Genomic DNA, 16905 nt, shown 5'->3' with positions numbered 1-16905 from the left:
AATGTGCACAATCTACATTTGAAATTAACTAGAAAAAGAGAAACTAAATAAACCAAAGGAATTCTTGAATTTGAGGTAATTGTTTCTTCTTCACAAAAGATATTAGTTCCCAGGTCTCTCCAAGGTTAAGAAAGAGAGATTATGAAAACTGTTAAGAGGTTGGAGTCATATTGGAGTCATTGCTTTTTGTTAATCATGTTTCCCTTTTAGACAGATTGATACTGATTGACCTGCTCTGGAAGATGAGAGGATTAGCATTCCTTATACCTCTCCTTTCCCCTCTCTGACTCCAGATTTGATTGCTGTATTATTTTTATTTTGTCAAAGCTTAAGATACTGCCCTTCTGTTCTGAAACCTTAATTCTCCCAGTTATTTAGTCTTAGTTCTGCATTTAAACAGGCTGAGTGCTTCCCACCTGTCCTCTTTCCTCTACTTCTGCATTCCAGAGTTCATTATTATGATTCGGGTTTGGTCACTTGGCTCTTACCTTCTCTCTTGGGCTTTACCACAACGCTGCAGGCCCTTGGGAATGGACACGGGCAGCCCTGGAGATTAGAAGGCTTCTCTGAGGGTGCAGCACACAATGCAAAGGCAAACACTCCGGCCTTAAGGATTTGAAAATTAAACCCTGGCCATTAAATGTTTGTTTTCAACATTGGCTGGTAAATTGTATTGCTCTTTTATATTACAAGCCTATAAACCAACACTGTATTAAATTTCAGAATAGATTATTGAAGTTTACCTATTTTTACCTGGTGACAGATGAAGGACATTTTAAGTAAATTTTAAATTAAAAAATAATCTACAGGATTTCCCTATTGCCCTCTTCAAGTGTACTCCTCTGACTATTTGGTTTTTTTGTTTGTTTGTTTGTTTGTTTTTTTGAGACAGAGTCTCACTTTGCCACCCCAGGTAGAGTACAGCCGCATCATCATAGCTCACTGCAACCCCAAGCTACTGGGCTCAAGTGATCCTCCTGCCTCAGCCTCCCAAGTAGCTGGGACTACAGCCACCATGCCTGGCTAACTGTTTCTATTTTTAGTAGAGATGGGGTCTTGCTCTTGCTCAAGCTGGTCTTGAACTCCTGACCTCAAGTGATCCTTCCTTCTTGGCCTCCCAGAGTGCTAGGATTACAGGCTTGAGCCACTGTGCCCAGCCCTCTGCTTGCTTCTTAAGCCCCTCCTAATTCAGCCTTCTATGTCTCACCCTTCTAAACTTCTTTTCCATGATCATGTTCTGACATTGCTCCTCCCGCCTTGTCTCTGAAGCCTTTCCCAGGGCCTCCAGGCCACGGTGCTTGTCCTCGGATGGATTGCGGTGACACTGGTCTTTGCCCCATGTGTCCGTCCTTGCTCCTGGTCTCTTGGGAGCCACTGTCCCTGCTGTGCCCCCCTTTCTTTTTCCCCCCACCAACCACCAAAGGTTCTTTTTGTTTTTTACATTTTTATTATTTTATTTTGTTTTCCTTTTTTTCCCAAGATAACAGGCAGGATGAAAACACCAAAGGTTCTTGTTTCTCCCTTTTGTTTGTGTCTCCCACCTGTTTCCATGGCCACCACCCTAGTTCAGGTTCTCATCAGCTCTGATCTGTTTTTGAGCTTTACATCTGCCTCCCCCATGCCACCAGTCCTCCTGAGGGCCACTACACTCATCTTCATAAAGCATCACTCTGATTTTGTCCCTCTCCAGTCATAAGCCTCCCCTGGCTCCCCAGGGCTAGTCTGATAGTCTGTTTTTTAAAACTTTCTTACAGACATTTTCAAACATATACAAAAGAGAGAAGAGTACAAAGAACTCTATACTAATCACCCTGCTTCAACTATTACCAAGTCCTGGTCATCCTATTTCATATATACCCTCTTATCAAAAATATAAGGACTCTAAAAATAATCATGATGCCATAATCATCCCTAAAAGAGTAAAAGAAAAATAACTCCTTGATGTCATGAGTATTTCAAATTTCCAGTTGTTTTATAAATGTCATAATTGATTTTAACTGTTTAAATCAAGATCCACGATTTACTGGGATATGCCTTTTCTGTCTTTTTTTAACTATAGATTTCCCATTCATCTCTCCTTTATTTCCCCTTGCAATTTATATGTTGAAGGTAAGGCCTTTGCTTAGATTGGAATTCAGAGCTGTGCATTCTCCCTCCAGCCTTATTTCTACTTCTGTGCACCACATACATCCTGTGGCCACCCCTCTCTAATCACCCTGAGCTCTTGCTCCTCCAAACTCTTATTGTATAAAACCTTGCATCCGACACAGGACTGTAGAAGTGGAAGGCTGGGCTGCATGTGTGTGCACGTTGAAAGAAGAAGGAAAGAGAGCAGGAGGGGAAGTCTGAGGGTATGCAGAGTGGGAGTGTGTCAGAGGGTCTTGCTTCCCCAAGAAGCTTCTGGAGAGCAAGGACCATGTCTTACATTTCTTTGTATCTTCTCTACAAAGCCTAGCATGAAACACTGTATATCGTGGTACTTGGTATATGTGGATGGTCAGCATATTCCTTCTCAGTGGGTTGGGAGTTAGCTGGGAAAAAAATAGGATAATTTGAAGTGAAAGAGGATTCTAAAGCTCTTTGTGGTTCTGTGGGGTGGTCAAGAACAAAGAGTCTAGAAAGCTATAGGGGCAGGGCGGTGGGGTTGGGGGAAGAAAACTCATCCATAGCATGAGACTGGATGGAGTTGGTGCGAGAGAGCGTGGAGAGGCCTGCTGAGACTTAGCCTGGGCAGGAAGCCCAGGGGTGGACATGGTCATTCCATTCCAGGAATGCTACTTAAAGGATCAAGCAACCGGATCGGGCATCAGGTGGCTGCAGACAGCAGCTACAGCGTGACCTCAGGAGTCACTCCCAGAGTTCAGCCAGAAAGGGCCTTGTTTTGCCAGGCTGGGTTTAGGGTGGCTCAGTTTGGAATTAAGAAACTAGATTTCTGTGTGAAGGTGTGCCACGCTCAAGTCTATAAGCACATGCATGCAGGTAATTTACCTGACTCTATAAAGCAACACTGAAGACTTTACCACTTTAAATGTCAAGAAACACGTGTTGGTGCGGAGGTTCTCCTCACACAGAGGGGTCACAAGGAGGACAGAGGGGCAGCTCTGGGGGTCTGGAGGGTCCATCCCAGGATAAAGCATTGACATGGAGTCTCTGGAAGGCCAGGGAGAGCCTGTTCTCTTCAGAGAGCTAAAGAATTAGTGAAGCTGCCTGTGTCCAGCACCTTCTTACTTGGTGGCCCCACCACATAGAGGAACTCAGACAGGAAAATATTTGACTGTCTCTGATCACCTTCTCAGCGAGATAAACAGAGGGATTGGTTTCCACCCCAAAGTTCAGCTGAGATGGTTGCAGTTCTTGTTTTGTGGATCTGCAGGAATGCAGAGAAAGAGAAACCATGACTTTCTCTATGGTGGGCTTCAAGATGAAGAATTAGAGAAGAGAAGTCCCTGGCCTGCTGAGGGGTGGTGGTCACAAAGCCCAGCTCTGACCCAAGTGCTGCCTGCAGGGAAGGCCCAGTCCTTCATGTATTTTCACGGGGTGCTTCCTTGGCTGCCTGGTTGCTGGGATATTGATTGCTTCCTCTTCTTCCTCCCCTAGAGCTGGAACACGGCCGGCATTGGAGAAACTCTCACGGATGACCTGCCCGCCTTTAGTCTCACCCCTCTTGAGTACATCAGCAACGTAAGAGCTTCTGTGTGCTTCTGTGGGTGGTCGTGCATTTCGGACCTCACTTTGTCTTTTAATCCTGGCCCTTCTAGGTAAAGTAGTTGTTTCCCCATCAGTGCTGTCTGCGTCCAGATCCTAGACTACAAGGAAATGCAATAAAGCCACATGGCTTTATTGTCAGACCCTGACACATTCTCACCCCTTTCCCACTTCTTCCAGTGTCAGATGTGGCCAATACCTAACGGTATCAGAGCTGACAGTCCAGCAGGAAATTCTGAATTAGGAAGTCAGGCAGCAGTTGGCCAAATTCCTCTCTGTGACTCTTCAGAACAACAGTGTGTATGTGGTTCTGAATTCAAATTTAACAAACTTTTAGTGAGCACCTACAGTGAGCTCAGGGTGTATGCTGAATGCATCCGTGTTTAACTTCACAGCAACAAATCTGTCTGTCTGTCTGTCTCTCTCTCTTTCTTAAAAAGAAACAGGGTCTCACTCTATCACCCAGGCTGGAGTGCAATGGCATGATCATAGCTCATTGCAGCCTTGAATTCCTGGGCCCAAGCCATACTCTCACCTCAGCCTCCAGAGTAGCTGGACTACATGGATGTACCACCATATCCAGCTAATTTTTCTTATTCTTTGTAGAGATAGGGTCTTAGTATGTTGCTTAGGCTGGTCTTGAACTCCTGGCCTCAAGCCATCCTCCCGCCTTGGCCTCCCAAAGTACTAGGATTACAGGCATGAGCCATCATACTCAGCCATATCTCTTAAGAACTGTGGTTATAGAGGCTTAATATTAGATGAAAACAGAATAAACCCCACAGGGGAGCAGGGGCACTTGGAGTCCTTTTCCTCTTCCTCTTTCACCCCTGGGAACTGATAGTCACCCAGACATCTGCACACGGACTTTGTTTCCATTCCTTCCAGCACTCTAGCTCTGTTGCTCTTAAATGTTATCATGCACAAGAAATACTCTGTAGGAGTAATATACCCCTAACAACACATACCTCACACTATGGGAGATTTGGGGGATTTTCAAGGTGATTTCTGCTTTATGCTTTCACCTTAGAATCCAAGCCCTATGTAAGTTGTGAGTTTATTGTAATAGCTATAAAGGGATTTTATTCCATTTATTTATTTATTTTTTAAAGTTTCTCTTGCTTTTCTTTATTTGTAATATATTTTTTTTACATGGATGAATTGTATAGTGGTTTTTAGTGTACCCATCTCCCAAGGGATTTTAAAAGTAAGTATTGTACAGTTGGAAGAAGTACTAGGCAGCCCCACGGGCAAGCAGTGAGGAGGCTGGCACTCTGCTCTCTGTTCATTTGGAGCAACGTCAAGTCTGAAGTGGCAGCCATTTCCCTTCTGTTTTCCAGGGCACTGCCCAATATCTTGTACCAATGGATGAAACTGTTAAGATGTGGGTTGGTCTTCACAACCAATGGGAAAATCTTATTTTTAGAATCGAGAAGACATGCATTACAATGCAAATTGATTGAGAAAATGATGTTGCTGGAAGGGACCTGAGAGGCTACTGAGTTGATTTTAAGGTTGAAGAAACCGAGGGGTAGAGAAGTGAGGAGGGTTGGGAGGAGTTTCCAGGTCAGGGCTCCTTCCTACCTGCTGTGACCCTCCTGATTGTAGACATCATCGTACCTGGAGGCCGATGAGGACCTGAACTCAGGAAAGGAACATTTATTGAACATGCGCTATATGCGTGGACAGTGCCAACCTTTGGCTGGTGTCATGAGACACTGCCTGGGCCAGATCATGTCTGTGAGACCAGGGCAGTCACCCGCCTGCACAGGCAAATACCAAGGCCCTGGGCAGTGGGCGTGGGGCTGGGAAGAAGCAGCCATTATCCTGTGGCTGCTCTGTTAGAACACCAGGTGCTTTCCGTGCATAGCACACAGTGTTAATTTCATCTCACCACAGCCCTTTGAAGTAAGTTTGAGGTCATCCTCATTTCAGTGATGGTGAAATTGAAGTCCTGACAGATTAAGTTGCCCAAGTTCTCACAGTGTTAGAGCCAGGACTCAAACTCACGTCTGGCCACTAAACTTGCCATTTTTCTCAAGTCCCTGCCTTAACCCAAATAGAATATCAAGAAATGTTATTGAACATGGGAGATTAGTAGAGAAATATCCACAGCTGTGATGGTAAACATCCCTTTCCTCATTGATTTCCAAAGAATAAACCTAGATAGGACTCCTGAGAGAAACCTAGAGCTGTGAGATCTATCCAGGAGCCACGCCAGGCCCTACAGTCTCAGGCCAATTGCCCAAAGTCAGAAATGTCAGATTATTACAATTTTGTGCCTAAATGACAGTTTCCCTTGTTGGTGAGTGCCCTCCTCCACACAGAACCATGTGAGCATTATATAAGGATGCAATATGAAAAAGTGCTTTGAAAATGGAAAAACAACATATATGCAAGGTATGAGAATGACAATGCTTTATTTCTAGTAAATTGGGATCTGTGGATTGAACCAAAAGATTATGGCTGCAGATAAAAGGTATACCAAACATAGGAATATGCTTTGGTTCTTTGTATATAGTAGATGTTCAGGCAACGGCTTGTTGAGTGAAATTAGAATGAAGAAATTCCAACACCAAAAATCAGCATCCTTGTCTTTCCCTAATCTTGAGGAAAAATGATGAATTTATTGCCATTTTCAAACTGAAAATGCATAGTGATGGTTGTTATTAGTGAGGTAAGTGGCCATTTGCCTGGTTCAAATGAAAGATTGTACAGAGTAAATGAAAGGGAAAAAATACTGATTTCATTTATTTTACTTCTATGTATCTCTTTAGAGGGAGACCAAATTAATAATTTTTTTGTTAGCACAATGGGCTGTTGGATGTTTAGACTTAGTACAGCCAGACCACATTAAATGTTTAGACACAAAGATGTGATCATCCTGTAGTTCTCTGGGCTGGGTAGATTTTGGAGTCTGTGTCTACCTCTAGACACCACATCTGAAAGGGACCTGCGGTCATATAGGTGTTCATGAGGCCACATTAAGATCTTACTTTGAGAATCTTCTGACTTTTAGCTTGTAGGATTAAGTATTAATGAGATGAATGTTATGGAATGAATATGTAACCAAAAAAAAAAAAAAAAAGCAACAATGGGCTCAAAGACTTTTAAAAAAAATAATGTTGTTGCAACCTGAAAATCAACCTTATTTTGAAACAAAACATATACTTACCTTAAAACACAAAACAATTATGCGTTGTAATAGAAATAGTTGTCTAAAATACACCCATGATGATGTCACATGTATGTCTGACAAATATATGACAAATACTGTATTAATTGTGGGATTGTCCTAAATGTCTTTTTACCCTACCTTTTGCAATTCTCCACCAGCCAAGGTTTTTTCAATAATTTTTATTATGAAAACAATATCATTTTCTCTCCAAATTAATTTATAATTATAAATGGCTTTTTGCAAACAAGATTCCTTTCCTCCACTGGTTAAGTCATCTAGAAGGGAGAGAACCAGCTCCAAATCCAGAAGACAGGATTTGAATTCTTGCTTGGCCACACATTTATTGACATTAGCATCTTATTGGGGTTTTTTGGTCTGTGAACAATAATAATCATATTTACACAGTGCTTCAAATTTTACAAAGCATTTTGGTATCTATTACCTCATTTGAGGAAGAGATTGTATTGAATGCATTCCAAAAATATTGGGGCCATTACTGAGAAGGATGAATCTATAATCTACATGCAAACTGCCAGTGATTTTTTTTTTAAGGTACTACCATAATCAGTATTGCCACATGCTGGAAAGATCAGACTTGGGGTGGCCCCAGGTCTAGCAATTTTGTCTCCACCATTTGCCTTCACACAAATGTACCACAGGAAGTAATTACCTATATGCATAATATCAGGCTAACAGTGCTTTCTTTTGTTTCAGATTGGGCAGTATATCATGTCCCTCCCCCTGAATCTTGAACCATTTGTGACTCAGGAGGACTCCGCCTTGGAGCTGGCATTGCATGCCGGAAAGCTACCGTTTCCTCCTGAGCAAGGTGAGGAAGGACCAGGGCATCACTGCACCTGCTGTGGACTCGATGTAATTTATATGTTTGTTCTTAACACCCACACCTCTCAACACACACCTCTCTCCGAGCTCCCATTGAGATAGTTGTCAAAATATAAAATAGGTGTTAAGAAAGATCAGGGCCTACCTCTTGTACCCTCTGAGGATCTGAGGAGCTTCTGTAGGACAGAGTCCTGGCCAGGCTGACTTAGGGAAAGAGCTGTCCTGACTTTGTTTCATGGTATGCAGAGTCTCCCTGGGGAGGAGGGCAGAGTTTCCTGCAGTGAGCTCCACCAGCGCCCCTAAGCTCTGGAGGCAGTGGCAAGAGGGCCTGGGGTTGTAGGTGCTTGGTAGCAGAAGCAAGGGTCCTCCTGGCCTCGCTCTGTCTCTGCTGCCCCCTGTGTAGGTCACATGCCACAAGTGACACCTTATAAGAACAGTTTTGCCAGTGAGGTTAAAAATAAACTCTAAAGCAGAGAGGTAACATATCCTGTCTGATGTCTCTGGCTATAGCTTGCTCTGGACTCCCCAAGACTCTTGGATCACCAAACTGACAAGGCAAAGATACAATAAATTAAATTTTTTATTTTTCTCATTATCTGGGCCTGACAGATTTGAACAGGAACCACACACCTGCTGATCAAAAATCATCTTAAATTCTAATATTGTGTATTAAAGCCTGCCTCTCTGTAAAGTCGAGCAAAGGAAAAAAAGTCTCTTGATATGTAAAAGATTCAGCACCTCAAAAAGGAGTTAACTACACTAAAGAGAAAATCGTATTAAAAGGTTAAAAATCAAGGGATGCTAAAAAGCATCCCACATAAATGCAAATAAAAAGAAAGCAAGGTGACTGCATTACTATTGGATGAAGTCTAATTAAAATCAAAGACAGTAAACGGGCCAAGCAGGGCACTGCTGAGGCCTGTTGTGTCTGGGTGAGGGGCTCATGCTACCCTCTGGGGAGCTGTAGTCGGGGCTCCCCGAAACTGCGTGGGACTGAGAGAGGGAGGTGGGGGCAGGAGGAAGGTTGAACAGGGGCATGGGAGACAGGAGGAAGGATAAGAGAAACAACAAATGGGGTTACCGCGTGCAAGAGGATGAGGACAGGAGGTGAGGATCCGAGGTGAGAGCAAGGATGGAGGTGTCGATTGGAGCTGAGCATGGATGGGGGCCCCAGAGGCAGGAGGGAGGAGGGCTGAAGGGGATCCCCTATTGGAGAAGAAGAGGCCATGTTGTTTCAGTGTAGGAGCAGAGTGGGGGACTCTCTTGTGTGGGGACGAGCTAAAACGTCTTCCCCAGGCAAGCCCTTGACCAGACTGGGCCCCAGGACGTGTTGCCCTCAGAGAACGAGTTGCCCTTTAGGTGACCCAGGCCTGTGCCCAGATCCTCTCTACCCTAGAGGGGGTTGTGCATTTCCTTGGGATTCTCTTCCCTGTCCATCTGTCTACCTGTTTCCGCCCTATCCTTCCCTATCCTTTCCTGGTCTGTGACCTTGAGATGCTTCCCAACGCCTCTTGTCTCTGATTTCTTGTTTCCCAACCTTGGCTTGGTTTTTAACTCTTTTATAAATCTGTTTGTTATATGTAGGGTGCTGCATGCAAAGTACATGAAATAGGACTCAAACAGCATCATTCTTTTTTCCTGGCATAGATAGGCTCCAAAGATCCAACACAAGTAATCCTCAGGCTTAGTAAAGGACCATGAGTTACCCCGACATTCTGTCACTCTATCAAGACTTAGCGGCAATGTGCCCTGCTCCCTACTCCAAGCTCGGTAAGCTACACGTACCAAGGAGTAGGGATTGAGAAAACAAATATAGAGCAAACTGCAGACACCTAATCCTGACACGTCACCCGGCTGAACTTTGGCAGCAGAAACCCAAGGAACACACAGACTTATGGTTTTGTGGATATAGACATTGCCCTGTGGTCCAAAGGATGTGTCTCTGTGGCAGACGCGACCCTGTAACAGTGGGTATCCTCTTAATTCCATTGCTTGCTTCAAGGTTTCTAGAAGTTTGGGTATCACAGCTAAATGCTAGGGCCTAGTGTTTTGCTGGCAATGTGGGCAGATTTGACATTCCTTTGTCCACTAGGTAGAACCAGTGTATAAATGGAAAATTTATATTTTAAATTTTCCTGGCTGATATTATTGAAATTGTGTAGATGCTTCCCCTAGAGGGTGGAGGTGGCGAATAACTGCAAGTTGTTAAAGTCGGATTTCTAAGCACGACGTTTACTTCTTGTGGCACACTATGTGGATGATGATTCCTTGTATCAGTCTAATGGTTAAGAGCACACACTGGGGTACTTTTGGCTATTGTGAATAGCGCTGCAATAAACACAGGAGTGCAGCTATCTTTTCCATATACTGTATTCCCCTTGTTTGGATATATACCAAGCGGTGCAAATTGCTGGGTCATATGGTAGTTCTGTTTTTAGTTTTTTGAGGAGCCTCCATACTGCTCTCCATAGTGGTTGCACTAATTTACACTCCCTCCAACAGGGTACGAGGGTTCCCCTTTTTCCACATCTCATGCCTGGCCTTTTTAACACCTTCCTTCTTGAGATTTCTTTTCTCTCCTACATTCTATATATTTTGTTTCCATTTATTGGTTCTTGTCCTCACCCTTTGACTAATTGTTCCTTGCCTGCTTAAAAACTTCTGATGGGCCCCAGAAGCTACAGGATAAAATTTAAACTGCTCCCTGATGCAGGAAGTGCTTGCAGCCTCCTCTACTCTCCTCTCCTCTCGTCCCCGCTTCTTCCTATCCTGTCCCTACACTTACATTCCAGCCACTGAGGTCTTTTCCTTAATCTTAAAATAGCTTCCCTTTTTCTCTGATTGAGAATCTGCCACCCTGAGATAATCACTGGTGCCTTTCATCACAGGCATCTTTCCCTGCAGGTCTGCGTTACCTGTACATACATACTTTTTCATAAGCAGGATCATGTCATATATGTTGTTATCATGGACACTTTTTCAAAACAGTGTTTGATGCTCTCTGCTCAGAGCATTCTTTTTCCTCACATGCATTTGGCAGACAGCCCCTTTGTCTCTGCCCTTTCTCAGCCACCTGGAGCGAAGGTATTTGCTCCCAATTCCATGCTCACTTAGTCTGAACAAGCCGTCGCTATAGCACCGATCTCACTGTACCTGAGCCGTGCCTTGTTTCTCCCCAGGCCAGGGGGTGCGTTAATGCTGGAGCCACCCAGTACCAGCACCCAGAGCAGCCCCGGACCCGGCAGGTCCTCAGTAAATCAGGATTAATGCAGTTAACAATGCTCATCGTCCTCTGTGTCCAGCGTGGCACCTCTTCTCCCTCTACCCTGAGTGTCTCCTGAGGCTCTGGCATGGACTCTTCCTCATTTTCATTTCTCCTTTTCATCCATTTTTATGTCATCAGCTTTCATCTCTATCCAGCAACTCTCAAAGCTTGGTATTTGGCCTCTGGTCTGTTATGTTCAGCCTTTTCTGGGTTCTTCTACCAATCAGTCAGAGTCAGCAGGAAGGAGGGTTCTCTCCCAAACCAGCTGCCCCGCCAGAGCTGTGTTTCTGGCACGTGACAACCAGTCCCATTGTCAGTTTCCAGGCTGAAAACCAAGATTACACACTATTATCCTTGGGCTCCTTTATCACCAAGCACTGTTCTATTTTTATAACCTAATTTACATTTGTTGTACGGATGCTATATTGAGAACAAGGTCATAACTTAAAAAGAAAAAAAGCGTAACATACTGGTACTTCCATTTTCCCACATGCCCTCTGGCGCTGCTCTCTGTGCAGATGGTATTTCTCATGGAACGGTACATTCCATATTATTATTTTCAGCAGTAGTAGTAGCAATAGTAGGATTTCCCTCATCTTCTAAGTGTGTTCTTCTTTACTGCTGGGTCTCATACTTTAATGTTGCTCCCATTTCTCCATTTCCCACTGCTTCCTATACACACACTTACCCCTCCGCATGGTCATTCCAGCACTGGTAGCTGCCACGTGTCACACACACAGTGTGCATCGGCCCCATGCCCAGCACCTCATGTGTGTTCTCTAGCATAATTTCCACAGCGGCCCTATAAAGCCAGGGCTGCTCTTACCTCTCCATTTTACAGGTGGAAAATAGAGAGGTTAGGTGACACTCCACTGCTTAGTGGGGAGGCCTTGAACCCAAGTCTTAATTCTGATGTGGCGGCGTCTGTGTCTTGACTGTTGCCGCTCCAGCCTCCTGGTTGCAGACGAGCATCCTCCTGCGCCACCTGTACCTGCTGCCCACCCTCTCCCTGGGTGTCCTTCCTGTCTGCAGAAATCCTGGTCTGCCCAGCTGCACTCAGTTCCCAGGCCCCTGGGGACTCTTGAGTTGCTGACCTGATTGCTTCCTTTTCTGAATCCTCATTGTCCTTAGATAATACCAGTTGACCTAAGATTTAATTGTTGTCTGTTTCCTGGGTTTCACACGAGGACTGTAAGCTCCCTGGCATATCTGTGCACACAGCACCTACCGTGGGCCAGGTCACCCAGAGGGGTGCATTTGTCCGGAGCAGATTCTGCGTTTCCTTGGTGACCGTCTTTCCCTTTTCAGGGGATGACTTGCCTGAGCTGGACAACATGGCCGACAACTGGCTGGGCTCGATCGCCAGAGCCACGATGCAGACCTACTGCGACGTGATCCTCCAGATCCCCGACCTGACCCCGCACTCCGCCAAGCAGCTGGCCACCGACATCGGTGGGTCCCCGTGGGATAGGAAGTGGGGGGCACAGCTCTTACCTGCTGCATCTGCCAGTCCCTTTTTGCCCTGCAGGAATCTCATCCCCCCTCTCCCCTGAACTTTAGCTCTAGATTTGGCTGTGAAGCTGGTTCAAACTGCAGGTTCTCCAAGCCCCACCCCCAAGATCCTGACTTAGTAAGTCTGGGTTGAAGCCCGGACAGCTGTGCTTTGGGAAAGGTCCCAGGGGTTCCGATGGGCTGCTGAGGTTGAGAACCATTGAGAGGAGCTTTAGTGAGGGGAGGTGAAGTGATTGACGTGGCCTGGCCCCACCTCGTTCCATTTACATCAGAATTATCATCCAGTGTTTAAAGAGCTCTTACTGCATACTGGGCATGCCAGGCACTGCAGTCCCAGCTCCCCTGTGAGGTAGGCACTCTCCTCTCCACCCTACTGATAAGGAAACAGGCACAGGGCAGTTGTGTAACACGGCCACACAGCAAAGGCTGCTCTGTGGTCTCTATCAGAGGAGCACCCTGCCTCCCAAGTGTGAGGGTGTGCTCATGCTCCTGCCTGCCCTCGTGCCCAGCTGTGCTCTGCAGGAGACAGGGAATCCTGCAGTCATTCCATCGACCTGCCTGTTCTTTAGCACAGGCAGCTCTAGGGGTGGTCAGGAGAAAGGGGGCAGAAGCCTTTTAAAGATCAGCTAGAGCTTTGACCTGGGTGACCATGGGCCAAGCCAGGCTCAACGGGCTTCTGCCTCTTGTTTTGCAGAAGAACAGCTAGAAGTGAAAGTACTAAAAATACTTTCCTCTGAGTCCCAGAGCTGTTCGGAGGGAGCCAGGCATAGAATCCAGCTACCCTGATTTCTTGACCCCTGTTCATTCCATAGTCAGCTCTTGGCAGTGACCAGAGGAACAGCCAGCTTTTTGGCCATTTCTCTGGGCACAGTGTTCAGAGGAGAGAGAGGAGGAGATTCAAATGTGCCTTGATAGCACCTTTAGTACAGGCAGGAGCACTGGGGAGAGAACCAACCGGAACTAGTGACTGAGGGAGATTCAGGGATTGCCCCTAGATTTCCATCGTCCATGTTATTTCTCCCTCCCTGGTAAGCTCCCCGTCCAAGTTCATTTGTTTACTCATTCACGTCGGTGGAGCATCTCTGTGCCAGCTGCAGATCGAGGAGACAGGATGCCACAGAGACTTTGACAGTTCCTATACTCCCTGTGCTTATGCTGTACGGGAGAGACGTCAGGGGCCAGGAAGGTCAAGCTGATGTACGAAGCTGCCAGGGTGTTAGACGATAGGGAGTGGGGAGGTCTGTGGCAATGCACATGTACCTGAAAGAACGTGCAGATTAAGCATTAACATAAACAGAAAAAGAAACACTGATGGTCCAAAAAAAAAAAGTCATGGTAGACCGTGGGCTCCCTGTTTGCAGCTCCTGGCTTATAGCCAAGCAGAGCTCACAGTGTTACCCAGGCACAGGTACCTGACTGGTGGTGCCCTTCCTGGGGAGCAGCTCGTGGTAAGCTGGACGTGAATGAACCAGCCAGGACAGAGAGGGCACCTCCTACTGGCCCTGCCCTGAGGTGGGCTAGAAAGATGACGTGAGGGAAGAGTCAGGCCTTGCCTGGGGCTGCACTCTAGTTCCGGGGAAGAGATGAACCCATGCAGTGATCGGAAAGCAGCGCAGGGCGTGCGGGGTGGTGCCGTCCTCTACTCCTTCAGAGTGTGACGAGGGAAGACCTGGAGAAGGCCCGATGCCGCCCTCAGCTTGGGGTTGTGGCTGCCCAGGAGGGAGGCAGAGAGGGCAGCGCCCATTTCTCGACCTCCTAGGACTCATTGGGTGCTTTTGTGTCTGTCGTCCCACTTGACCCCCTAACCATGCCGCCTCATCGGTGTTATCAGGGAGGGGGACGGACTTCTCTGAGGTCACACCTGGCTGCATGCGATTTGCAGATTCTCCCGATGCCTGCGTCGCCCCAACTTGCTTGCAGTTAGAATCACTGGGGTCACTTTCTAGAATGGCAGAGCCCCAGGATCCTCCCTTCAAGATCCTCGTCTATTTGGTCTCTGTGGGCTCAGAGCCATGTATCTAGCTGTACTCCCAGCGCCTTGGGGAGTTCTCTGGGAAGTGTGGAGACCTACATCATCCCAGGCCACCGCCTCACACACTGGCCCTGGCCTCGTTACAGGGTTCTGACCAGAAGTCTTGGCAGCTGCTCAGACAGGCACAGCTGTGTGTCCTGGCCCTTGGGCTTTTCCACATGGTCAGTGGGATACAGGGGGACACTGCGGGCCAGGTGGGAACCCAGAGGTCCCCAGTACACAGCTTTGAGTGAGGTCAGCTTGTCTTCCGACTGGTGCTAGAGTGGTGTGTGCAAGTGAGAGTGTGTGTGTGCGCGCATGTGTGTGTGTGTGTGTTGTGGGGGTGATGTTGGTTAGTCCTTTATTAAATTAGGATTCCAGGACTCAGGCAAGACTCAGTCTGGTTTGACCCTGTTGGGAGAACCCTCTGAGTAAAGCTTTGCCCACTGCCTGGGGACAGAGCAGACACCCGGCATCTGGGGACTTGGAGGGGCAGCTTCTCTGTTTCTCAGTCGAGGGGCCTTCTGGGGCTCTGTCTTGCTTGTGCTGAGTGTGTGTTCCTCCTCCACCCTCCACAGACTATCTGATCAATGTGATGGACGCCCTGGGCCTGCAGCCGTCCCGCACCCTGCAGAGCATCGTGACGCTCTTGAAGGCCAGGCCCGAGGATTACAGGCAGGCCAGCAAAGGCGTTCCCCCTCGCCTGGCCTCCACGGTGGCCAGCATGCGTGGCGTGAGTTACTGATCCCGCCACGCACCCGCCTGCCAACGTCAGGGCTGGTGTTCCGCGGTCACAGGACTCACCAGCACGGATTCGTGCTGAAACTGCCAGGGACTAGGCAGAATTTGTTTTAAAAAGACTTGATTCATTTGTATAATCAAGAAATGGTTGTAAATTAGAGATATATTATTTATCAGAAGGGACTTTTTAGATAATTTTTTAATATGATGTGATCTTGAAAATGGAATTAATAAATACTGTGAAAAGAGAGAAGGCTGCTTTCCTTCCTTCCCCCTTCAGTGACATCTGAGTGCCTCCCATTTGCAGTGCCGTGCGCGCTGCGGAGGTGGCCCTGGCGGAGGCAGGTGACGCTCCGTGGGAAAGCAGGGAGGGAGAGAGGCAAAGCGAGAGGACCATGCCTGACATAAGTGCTGGGGAGAAGACGGTGTCGAGGGTGGGAGACGGCACTGGGCAAGGGGTGGGCAGCCCCGAGACCTGCAGGGTGAGAGCTGCGTGGCAGAGAGCTGAGGAGGAGTATCCAGGCCAAGGCGCGGTGTAGACCAGGCCCTGAGGCGCGTCCAAGGTCAGCTGTGTCCAAGGTCAGCAGGGGGCTGCCGAGGAGCTGATGATGCGGAGGGAAGTGGGAAATAGGGTCAGGGAGGATGTGGGAGGCTGGATCACATGGGGTCTTGGAGGCTGTGGTAAGGATTTTGGCTTTCACTTTGTTCCTTTTTTAAAATTTATGGGGTGATGTGAATTTGTTCCATTTTCTGTTGTTGTTGTTAACAGCTTCTGTGTCTGTTAGGATTGTCTTTGTCTATAAGTAATGGAATAACGTGATGTGAGTGACTTAAATAGGAATTAACTGTTCTCAAGAACAAGGCGTGCAAGGGTGGAGCCTCCAGGCACCAATTTAGTGGCTGGACAGAGTCAGAAGCAGGACCAGCCTCTCTGCGGTCTTGGCCCTTTTCCCACATGTGGACACCTCGTCATCACAGGTGACGCCCGCAGCTGCAAGGATCGCATCCACGTGCAGGGGAGGAGAGGGGAGGGATGGCAGAGCACCCATTCTGTGCCTTCTGTCAGATGAGCAGTGGCCGACCTGCTCCTGGGCCTCACTGGCCATTTCCGGGTCACGAGGTGTCCCCTGCAAGGGAGGTGGGGAAGAAGGGCACAGGGCTGGCTTTGGCCAACATTTCTCAGCCTCAGCGCCAGTGACATTGTGGGTGGATCAGCTCTCTGTCACGCAGCTCTCCCGTGCACTGCGGTGGTTAGCAGTGCCCCTGGCCTCCACCCACTAGGTGCCAGGAGTATTTTCCTACTTGTGACAACCACAGATATCTCTGGAAATTTTCTGAGGGGCAAATTCATCTCCAGTTGAGAAACACTGGCTCAGACCAATTAGGATTTATTGTCTGGGCTGGGCTTGTTGCTGCCCTGAACAAAACTGGGTTTCTGTTAGCGAGGAAGAGAGGAATGACAACAGTGTCTCTCACGGGCCGTCCCTGGAAATGAGCCCTTCCTGGGGCTCAGTCTGGGCTGAGCTCTGCCTCTCTCTGGGCTCCTCGCCAGCACGGAGAGGTTTAGGGGTCACTCAACTACCACGTGGCAGGGTGGGGTTCAGAGCGAGCCTGGTGACCGTGGCATGTGCAGCCCTGACCAATGCCGGG

The 16905-nt window shown here is 47.5% G+C and overlaps 1 protein-coding gene across 1 annotated transcript in view; it reads left to right on the top strand.

Annotated features, from left to right (window-relative positions):
- The window catches only part of COG7 (component of oligomeric golgi complex 7), a 54840-nt gene extending 39332 nt beyond the window's left edge, over positions 1 to 15508 (top strand). The window contains exons 14-17 of the mRNA XM_012780201.2: positions 3598 to 3681; positions 7598 to 7712; positions 12300 to 12443; positions 15093 to 15508. Of these exons, the coding sequence (XP_012635655.2) occupies positions 3598 to 3681; positions 7598 to 7712; positions 12300 to 12443; positions 15093 to 15259 (510 nt within the window). The 3' untranslated portion in view covers positions 15260 to 15508. The remainder of the gene's footprint in view (positions 1 to 3597; positions 3682 to 7597; positions 7713 to 12299; positions 12444 to 15092) is intronic.
- Positions 15509 to 16905: the final 1397 nt, after the last annotated feature.

Source organism: Microcebus murinus, chromosome 19 (genome assembly GCF_040939455.1).
Source record: "Microcebus murinus isolate Inina chromosome 19, M.murinus_Inina_mat1.0, whole genome shotgun sequence".
NCBI lineage: Eukaryota > Metazoa > Chordata > Mammalia > Primates > Cheirogaleidae > Microcebus > Microcebus murinus.
The sequence above is the reverse complement of the archived record's forward strand: the minus strand, read 5'-3'. Positions and strand labels throughout refer to the sequence as shown.